Source organism: Wasmannia auropunctata, unplaced genomic scaffold, assembly GCF_000956235.1.
Source record: "Wasmannia auropunctata unplaced genomic scaffold, wasmannia.A_1.0 LD336061.1, whole genome shotgun sequence".
NCBI lineage: Eukaryota > Metazoa > Arthropoda > Insecta > Hymenoptera > Formicidae > Wasmannia > Wasmannia auropunctata.
This window is the reverse complement of record NW_012026829.1, coordinates 505,434-515,712: the sequence shown is the minus strand read 5'-3', so window position 1 is coordinate 515,712 and position 10,279 is coordinate 505,434. Positions and strand designations below refer to the sequence as shown.

General features: G+C 37.1%; 3 protein-coding genes across 3 annotated transcripts in view; 2 read left to right on the top strand and 1 right to left on the bottom strand.

Annotated features, from left to right (window-relative positions):
• Positions 1 to 2,555, top strand: part of LOC105450408 (cytoplasmic FMR1-interacting protein) — an 8,570-nt gene extending 6,015 nt beyond the window's left edge. The window contains exons 15-18 of the mRNA XM_011690219.1: positions 597 to 691; positions 787 to 1,025; positions 1,108 to 1,255; positions 1,731 to 2,555. Coding sequence (XP_011688521.1) covers positions 597 to 691; positions 787 to 1,025; positions 1,108 to 1,255; positions 1,731 to 1,943 — 695 coding nt within the window. The 3' untranslated portion in view covers positions 1,944 to 2,555. The remainder of the gene's footprint in view (positions 1 to 596; positions 692 to 786; positions 1,026 to 1,107; positions 1,256 to 1,730) is intronic.
• Positions 2,556 to 2,675: 120 nt separating this feature from the next.
• Positions 2,676 to 5,205, bottom strand: LOC105450406 (WD repeat-containing protein 55 homolog). Its single transcript, XM_011690217.1, has 8 exons — positions 5,036 to 5,205; positions 4,522 to 4,683; positions 4,195 to 4,396; positions 3,772 to 3,954; positions 3,625 to 3,698; positions 3,383 to 3,546; positions 3,082 to 3,299; positions 2,676 to 2,970 (listed from the first exon to the last, which is right to left on the bottom strand). Exons 1-8 carry the CDS (start codon positions 5,049 to 5,051, stop codon positions 2,712 to 2,714), a joined length of 1,278 nt encoding a protein of 425 aa, XP_011688519.1. The 5' UTR covers positions 5,052 to 5,205; the 3' UTR covers positions 2,676 to 2,711.
• Positions 5,206 to 5,354: 149 nt separating this feature from the next.
• LOC105450407 (protein asunder homolog) lies at positions 5,355 to 9,910 on the top strand. Its single transcript, XM_011690218.1, has 9 exons — positions 5,355 to 5,714; positions 5,813 to 5,887; positions 6,048 to 6,334; positions 6,415 to 6,505; positions 6,846 to 7,053; positions 7,141 to 7,520; positions 7,888 to 8,049; positions 8,354 to 8,685; positions 9,207 to 9,910. Exons 1-9 carry the CDS (start codon positions 5,499 to 5,501, stop codon positions 9,490 to 9,492), a joined length of 2,037 nt encoding a protein of 678 aa, XP_011688520.1. The 5' UTR covers positions 5,355 to 5,498; the 3' UTR covers positions 9,493 to 9,910.
• Positions 9,911 to 10,279: the final 369 nt, after the last annotated feature.

The following is a 10,279-nucleotide window of genomic DNA, read 5'->3' as shown; positions in this document are numbered from 1 at the left end:
TATAAAATGGGATACTCTGTATATAAATAGTTATAAACATATTCATATCTATTTACATCAATTAAATACTAAATTTATTTTATAACATTTTATAAAATATCCTAATTGTAAATAAATTATGATTTATAAGTCATGTATACAAAATAAATTAAAACAGATCTAATTTATAAAAATTAATTATTTTAATTACACAAAATATCTCATTTTAATCAATCCAGTCAAATTTCTCTTATAATCTTTAATTATTGATGGTTTCAACAATTTCTTCTATAATTTATAATTATTGATACAACAAAATGTTCAGATGAAAATATAAGGTTTTGCAGGAATTTCGGTCATGTTTTTTTTCTAGGAGGCGCTAAAATGATATAAAGGTCACCTCCACTTTTTTATATGAGATATTCCATACTTTATCATGCTATATTTCGACATAAAGTATGAAATATCTCGCAAACTATTGGTATAAATAAAACACACAGTGCTTTGCAAAAAATATGTAGAAATTGCAATTAGTAATTACGGAGAAATTTGACTCGATTAAAATGGGATACTTTGTATATACGAAATTAAATGCTTATTACATATTCAATTTACAGAGGGAGAGAAACCCGAGACCAAGCAGAAACGATTAGAGACGAAGTACTCGGCTTTACAGATTGTTCCAAATGTAGATAAATTAGGTACCGCCAAGGTAAGTAATAATATTACAACGTAATGTCTTTCTAAATATATAAGCTGTATTTTTCTTTCTCCAACGTGCAACGTATGCGCGATTTGTCTTTTCAGCAAGCGATGATCGCCCGAGAGGGAGATTTGTTGACGCGCGAGCGACTGTGCTGCGGTTTGTCGATATTCGAAGTTGTGCTGAGCAGATTACGGAGCTTCTTGGACGATCCTATCTGGGTCGGGCCGCCACCGGCGAACGGTGTGATGAACGTGGATGAATGCACGGAATTCCACAGGCTTTGGAGCGCGCTTCAATTTGTATACTGTATTCCCGTTGGTGAAACTGAATTTACCGTCGAGTTAGTACAGCAATTAATGTGACATGTGCTTTTTCGTGTTTCGACATTGCGACAGTGTTTGCGATTGCTTCCACTCTTGCAGGGAGTTGTTCGGTGAAGGTCTGCACTGGGCTGGGTGTGCCATGATCGTCCTTTTGGGCCAGCAACGCAGGTTCGAGGCGCTTGACTTCTGCTATCACATTCTTCGAGTGCAACGTGTGGATGGCAAAGACGAGAATGTTAAGGGAATAGTAAGTATACAATATATACACACATATATATATATATATATACCTATATATATACAGGGTGTCCCGAAATTTATGAATCAAAATATAGCAAGTCTTCGAAAAATTAAATAAAAAAGTTATTTGTAAATTTTTAATTTAAGCAGTAGTTTATAGTTTTGAGATGTAATAGTTTAAATTTAGCCAATTATAGATTACGATTAAACGGAAACATGTCCGTGAGCGCGTCGATAGTATTAGTAGTCGCGCACTTCATGCGGGTACTAATCTATATAATTGGTTAAATTTAAACCCTTATATCTCAAAAACTATTGCTTAAATTAAAAATTTACAAAAAACTTTTTTACTTAATTTTCCGAAGACTTTCTTGCTATGATATTTTGATTCGCGAATTTCGGGATATCCTGTTATATATATAATGACTAGCGATCTGTTTTACATTCAAGCTGATAATATGTATGTCATTTATTTTTTAAAGCATCTGAAGAGGATGGTGGATCGGATAAGGCGATTTCAAGTGTTGAACTCGCAGATATTTGCCGTGTTGAATAAATACTTGAAAAGCGGAGACAGCGATGCGGCGAGTGTGGAACACGTGCGCTGCTTCCAGCCCCCGATACATCCCTCGTTGGCGCACACGCAACAGCATTATCACGCGCCCGAGTATTTACGCCAGATAAATCATCAGTAAGCGATAACTGTGAAACAGTTACATTTCGCGTCCTGATTGCATTATAATACAATTTGGATCAAAAAGAAAGAAAAAAACGAAGTCATTCCCTGTTGTTTACGGAGGAATATATTTCTAGCTGAAATTTTCATATTTTATATCACACCCGCGTCGAAATATCATTTGTACTATCTATTTAATTCAATATTGCTATAAATGTTTATCGGAACACGGTTTTTACGACTGATAAGATAAAGTTTATAGAATTACGAGGAGAAAAAAAATTGCAAACGACGAATTTGAAAATTTCACCTACTTCCAAAGCACGCCACGATTTTAATCAATCTATTTAATGGTACGTATGTATATGCGTATGTCTAGATGGACTTATGTAATACTGCTTTAACAGTTTATAACAGAACTGATAACGTATGATAATATCCTAGATTTAAGTATGGCAATCTATCAATGTAGTAGAATAGGTATGAACTTATATTTTGTAAGATATTCCAAGTTTAATCAAAAAAACAAAGTATTATATATAAATATTATATTCATATCACGCATATAAGTTTTTGTGTAGTGTCCATGTATCGATAACTATGTATAAAATGCACACATTTTGTAATACCACTCGTTTTTATCCGTTCATTCCGATGTGCAAAACGATACGATCGAACGAGTTCGAATGCCATTATTATCTCAAAACGGTGTGCAGGGATGAATTGTATCGTGATTTAGACGACTGAGCAGTACAAAATTAACTGTATGACTTTATTAACGATAAGCTTACAATTCTGCAAAGAAATCGGATCGATTATGAATTTGACTGCTGGGAAGATTGTGCTCGAGCCACTTCCGCTTTCCGCCCTTCTTGGGCTCGGTGACGTTCAAGGTCTCGAAATACTGCACATTCCAGAACTTGATGTCGTTATCGTGCGAGGAGGACGCTACTAAAGTCCCGTCGTTGCTGATGTCGAGCGCCTCGACGGAGAAATTGTGCTGTCCAACCACGCCGAGTTGACGATGAGGAAACAAACTGGTTGCCCTGTTTCGTTTGTACACAGACGTGATATTACACAAAATAACGTATAAACGGTACAATCTTTATATGTTATAAAATGGGTCGCATGGAGTTATCTCTCTCTTTATTGCTTACCTGACTATTCCATCCTCGCCGCCAGTTATCACCACATTTTCCGTGACGGGGACCATACAGTTTACAGCCTTCTTCGTGGCATTTGGGAATTCATCCGAATGCAGTCCAAACTCGCCCCAATTGTACACGTACATTTTCCCTTTGTTACTAGCCGATAATAATTTACTCTCGTGCTTAAATAAGCCGAGACAGGTCAGCTCGTCGTCGTGCTCCTCGGACTGTGGGCGAGGATACGTGTATGAGATCGATACTTGATATGATTATTATACGATCACGTGTTTTTTTTTGTATTTTACAATACCTGTACATGCAGTCTTCTCTGCGGTATATTTATAGTCGTCAGACAATCGCCACTGGCGCAAGCTAAATAATTGGCGTCTCTGTTGGTTACCATTGCACTGATGTAATCTTCTGCCTCCTTTATAGAAAATATCGGCTCGCTTCCCTTCTGCCTGAGGTCCCAGACTTGAAAAACATTTTGTTTATATACACAAAATTCACTGGGTCCATTAGAGATCCGAGAGAGATATCAATTATCCTTACGTTTTACCACGCCGTCGTCGTCCCCTGTTACAAACACATGCTCGTTGATTATCGTCATTGTGTATACAGGTTGCCTAAGGCACAATTGGAAAAACGCATTAATATCGACATATCAATGGATACCACATGTGGATATATTACACATACTCGTGAGCCTTTTCGTACAGCCTAACCATCTTTTCCGTTTCCACATCGGTTATCGCTATACACAGATCTTTTCCAGTCGAGAATAACGATCGTCCATCCTCACTGAATTCAATGTCCCGGCAAGCTTGAAGATGCAATTCCATGGTCGACGCAAGATTGGTCTCCTCATTGTTATATTTGTACCTAAAAAAAAAACGAATATAACGTTTTTGTTGAAGAACTAAGAGTGACTTAGATCAAATTCTAATTACTAATTAATTTATCAAGCATATCTGCACTATTTTGTTGACATGGATTATTAATTTCTTATAGTTTAATACGAAAAGATTAGAGACAGAGACATCTAATTATATAGAAAATTTTAAGCAACTCTATTAAATTAATGATTTTAAGTCACTGTAAAATATGCCTCATCCAGCTTACATGAAAACATCTCCCGTGATACTGGCTACAGCTATAATGTCCATTTTGGGATGAAAACATATATCTGTTATCATATCTTCTAACGTAACAGAGGGCGGATGATTCCTGTGCAGTGTCTTGGCATTTAATATAGCTTTAACAACTTCATCCGAATCCGAGTCTTCCTCGTCATTGTTTTCATTTTGTTGGGATGATGGTCCATCTAAAAGAATATTCAGAATATTTTCTTTAAGATGAATAAATCTTTCCTTAAATTTTCTTCGAGATGATCTTCAACTTATTTTATAAAAATTTATACAAGATAATTGAAAAAAAAAGGAGGTATACCTGCCGAAGTGGAGCTTTTCGACTTCTTGCTAACAGGAATTCTATCGTCACTGCTATCCGATGAAGATTCGTTTGTTAAACTTTCATCATCATCGTCGCTTGTATCCTGGTCCAGGTTCGCATCACTATCGTCACTATCGGCGTCATTGTACATCAAATTACCTGCGAATCAATTATACTTATGATATCCCACTACACGAAAATTGAATGAAATTTCCAATCATGGATTAAAATGAATTGAAATGGATTGGCCTGGAATTGGATTAAAATGAATTGAAATGGATTGACGTGGAAATAAATGCATTTCTATAAAGGCCAATCAATTTTAATCCATGGTTTAGAAAATTTCAATCTATTTCAATAAAAAAAAAATATTCTAATCCATTTCCGTATACTGGGATAATATTATACTTGAACATTATAAAGGACGAGTATAAATTTTGTAATATTTCATAACCATGTAATATTTTACAATATTTTATCGTATTTATTACAAACGATTTAATCGATTTACCTGTTTTCCAGTGCATCCTTTGAAAAAGGCAATGACTCCTGTCGCTTCGTCGAAACTTTCTTGAAATATAATCCAATTACACAAACAATAATCTGATTGTGTTATCGCAGCTCTGTACAGAAACCCTGTTACCTATCACGTGGAATCGCGATTGAGGTTACGTTCTACCTGCGCTGGGGAAAAATGCTCGGCGTACGGCGTACGCCGCTATCATTCGTCCCACTACCACTCCACTTTTCCCGGCTTCGCTGATCGCTGAACGTGGAGGAGGACGCAATTGCGAGAATAATGCCTGACGGAGAGTGCGAGACGGACAGGACGTAGCCGGAAATTCCGTAAATATCGCGATTCGCGATCGGTCGCATCTCTAACCTCGAAAAAAAAACGCGAGGAAAACACTCCTCGGCGAGGCTGACGAGTTCGTTCGCTTGACGCGGCACACAACTTGGGCGAGAAATGCGAGATGTATCCCGCGAACCACAAGACGATATTCGTGCTGGATCACACCCCGTACTTCGGCATCTCCACCGAGTGCCCGCTGGAGTTCGACTTTCTCAAGAGCAGGGGACAGAACCTGATCCCGCTGGCGCCGGTCTGCAAGTCCCTGTGGACCACCAGCGTCGAGGCGTCGCTGGAGTACTGCCGCATCGCCTGGGACCTCTTCCCCGCGGGCAAACTGGTACGTGGAGTGTGTCCGGCTTGCGTCGCGGCGTTTCGTTATCAATAATCGCCAACGACGCCTCGCCTCTACATTGTCTCATCGTTGTCTTCTTTCAGATCAGATTTGTCGTGACCGACCGCGCAGCTTACGTGCTCAACTCATGGAGCCCGTTGCAGCAGAATTTGAATCATGCAAGTGTCCCTCCCAAGCTACTCCGTTCGTCTAATAATATTTAATTAATGAAATGAAAATCTAATCCCAAAAAAAATGCAAACGTCTGCGATTATCGAATGGCGCCTCATTGCATGCAGCGTGCGGTTCAAGGAGAAAAATAATGGTTTTTACTTGTAGATAATGAATGGCACTGCCATTTTAGGAGTGCCGACGAAGACGCCGGAACCTGGGGAGGACTATTCGGTGATACACGGCCTGCGCGTGGCAATCGAGACGCTGAACGAGTGCTCCGAGATACAGCACGAGAAGAGGACCTCGCTGAACGAGAACACCAGCAAGCTGATAAACCGAGGCAGGGTAATATGCATCACAAGCGCGCGTGACAACAGCAACATGAAGAGCTTGGAGAATATATTTTTGAACGAACTGGCCCAGGAGAACAAGAATGCGCTCGCCTCGGATCAGTAAGTATTTTTCTCTCAATGTTCTATCAAATTATCGCGCACCATATTCACATGTTTTTTTTTTCTGTTCCAATTTGCAGTTTGATTCCCGTTGATTATTGCCATTTGGTTATACTGAACATATATCCCAACAACATCGAGTCTCAAGTCACTAGTCAAGGTCCTCGAGAGGTGAGCCTTTTGTGATTAATAATTAATTATTTTGATTTCCCTCTCTGTTTTGTGCATTTGCAAATATTTTGTAGATGAAACATTTAATTTTCCAAATGGGTTATCGTCTGTACATGGGATAAGAGTCGAGATTGAGCTCGGGACGACTACAAGTCGATTTTACAAAATCACGTGTCACCTCGTTATTCTCTCTTTATTTTATAACGCTAAATAATGAGACGTGTTTTTCAATACCTTCTATTCTAATTTTAAGTAATTTATATTAAGAGAATGTGCTGTTCAATTTTTATATTTGTTATATAGAGGAAGTAATTTAATTAATTTTTTTTTTTACACACAGGTATCACCGTTTCTTACAGTGGAAGTGCATTCGATCAAGGCTTCGGCGCTTCATTCCAAGTTATCCCATCTGATTTTGTCTCACTACGACTTGGCCAGCACCACAGTAACGGGTATACCCATGAAAGAGGAGCAGAACGCCAGCTCGTCTGCCAATTACGATGTGGAGATATTTCATTCCTCTGCCGCGCACACTGCGATTTTAAAAGGTCTCGATTCACAGAATTTCCCTTTTTCAAAAATATTATTTTCAAATTTCCTGAGATGCTACTAAGGTTTCGTTGGTCGACACGCAGGTAATCCGCAAGATTCAGCACTGATCAAGACATTCAGGCGCTTCGAAGAAGGATCGGAATACGAGACGGTCACGTTGAAGTGGTGCACGCCGCGCGGCTGCAGCGCGTCAGAGATGCAAAACTGCACGGCGATGCACCGAATCACACCAGTGGACGTCAATAGCAGGCCGTCTTCTTGTTTGATTAATTTTCTGCTGAATGGCAGATCGGTGATGCTGGAGATGGCCAGGAAGGCCGGTGGGAAGACTATCTCCCATCTGTTAGCGGCGCACGGCGGCGAGATTTTCATTCACACGTTATCGACTGCACGAAGCGTCCTGGAGGATCCACCTTCCATCAGCGAAGGATGCGGTGGACGTGTCACGGATTATAGAATAACCGTACGATGCTTTTTTAATACTTTACGATACTGTTTAATAATGTTTTCTTACTAATGGTTGCTTTCCATTTAGTGACACAAGCCGACATAAGTATCGTTTTGTTTTTGTTACTCACTAAATGCTAAAAGGGGATAGAATAAATTGTGTCGATTTGTGTCACCAAATGGAAAGCATCCAATAATTACAAGATTATAAATTTAATTAATTAGTTCACGTTACTGTTAATTGTTTCATTATTTTATTATCTTTTATTAAAAATTCTATATCAATGTTAATTTTATTTTTGATAAATATCTTTTTTTTTTTTAATTAAAAATGTGTGATTTGCGAATACAGATATTTTGATTCAATAATATTTTTGTTACAGGATTTCGGTGTCCTCATACGAAATAACATACTGGTTCCATTAAAACGTGCTTCAAATTCTAATACCGACGGACTAGTAGAAAAAATGAGATCACGACTGGAACGTCACACCAAATATTGGCCCATGACTATTTCCAGCACTCTCATGCTTAATTTAAAACAGGTTTGTATATTGAGAAAATTCTGTATCGTGTTTTTAAAAAGGATTTCCACATAAAAAACGTTTTATATTTTTTGCATGTCTAATAATTATTAGAAATAGCAGATTATAAATATGATTAATGAATCTTAAAATATTTAAGGATTAAATTTTATTTTTTCTTAATGATATAAAGAGATTTAAAATTATTTTAAGTCTACAAAAATTTAGAGTATTATAATGTCAGAATTCTGAAGACCTCATTATTATTAAGTATTGACTTCTATAAATGATATTAATACTAATCATTCTTGAATTTTTTGAATAGGTGATAGATCCACTTCCAGAATTAATGGTGAAGGCGGAGCTCACCACAGAAGAGGTGCTCCAGTGCAAGCAAGTGATTTTTAATGTGCTGAACCTAGAGGCGAAACATGAGACTTTACCTCTGCCAAGTATCGGGGGAGGTCGCGGCGGAAAAGGAGGAGTACGCAGAGAAGAACATTATCGTTTGCTGTGGGATGAGATAGAAACGTTTCTTAAGCACCACGCCAACAACTCGGCCGCACATACTGAAGTCCTTAATTGTTTATTGGAGATCAGGAATAAAGATGAAAAGGATAAGGTGGAACTCGATCAAGCTCTGCGGGAATTGGATAGGTAATTAAAAAATTAAATCTGATTTGTGAATTACAATTTATTTATTATTAATTATTTTGAACTACAAATTGCAATTTTAGAATTACTGAAATTAGAATAACAGCTCTACTGTCATGTTTTTTTTTGTATTTTTAATTAATACTTTTCGATTCTGGAATCTGTTGCTTTGTGACCATCAATTTTACTGCACTTTATAATAAATTTTGTAAAGAAGAAATACAAAAAAATACTCAGATGTACCGAATGTATTGTAATGGACGTTGCTTTTAATGTATTTTTTATAAAAATCACATAAACTTACATTTTTATTATTATTACAATTTTATTTTATTAAGTAAAATTTTGTGTAATTCTTCTTGTGTGTTTAAATTGATTTATAAGCGGGTCTGAACAAATGAGAATTTCTATTTATGTAAACTGAAAAGATAAGCAATAGAATCTTAAAGATAGACAGAAATTGAAAAGTCTGAATATTAAAGATTTATCTGAACATTAGAGGTCTAAACATCGATCTCTTACAGCTTCGGCAAGGAGGACGGGACTGCTAGAGTCAGCGTGATTAGAGCAACAACGGACTCGCCGATGTCACCGCCGGCAAGCGTGTCAATACCTCTGACCAAACAGCTACACAAAGGCAACATTACCGTGTCGAGGAGTCTGTTGGACATCTGGTTGCAGCGCAGCGCCCCAAAGGACAGAAAACCGGATTTCCACGGCAGAGTCAGTAGCGACGGACTTAAAGCGAAGCTGTATCCCAATTTAAAGGAAACTGGACGAGAACCCAGAGAGACCATGCTGGAGGGATAACGGACGGAAGAGACGGAGCAGAGTGCCGTGTAGAGACGCCATATGTGACATTGTAAATATAATCGCATTGAACATATTAATAGGTTTATTCAATCATTCGTAACTGTACAGAATGTGTTTGACAAGTTAAAGCTACATTAAAAAGATGTCAATAATTATACATTTCTTGCGTTAAAAGCAAGTGTATATATATTTCTGATTTAGTTTATCGTGTCGACAATCTTGAAATAATAATACATAATTTATAAGATTTATAATTCTTAATTATTTGAAGGAGGAGAAATAATTTTATAGTTTTTTAAATATCCTCATTAACAATGTAATAAGATTTATCTAAATAATTCATAATTCCACAAAATCTTGTATTCCATACAGAATTGACGTTTACAAAAATTAAATAATGAATCTTGAACAAAAATTTATGGATTTAGTGAAAAATTTATATTACAAAAACAAGGCGGGAAAAAGATTTAAGTATATAAATTTCATAGCAAATCTCCATCACAAATTAAAAATTAAGAAATAAAAATTAATTTTATAAGAATTGAGAAGAAAATAGGATTTGTTAGAAACTGGAATTACAAAAGGCATACGCGTGTGTGTCTGTAATACGATAACTTACATACAATAAGCTCGGAGATTTTGACCGAAATGTAGGAATTTAGTGTCGAGTCTAAACAATTTAAAGGTACGATTATCGGAGTGATCATCATCGGTCAACGTAATGTTGTGTAAGAGACCCACCTGCGTGGGACGAAAGTGTATCAGTGGTACAGCATCATTTCCC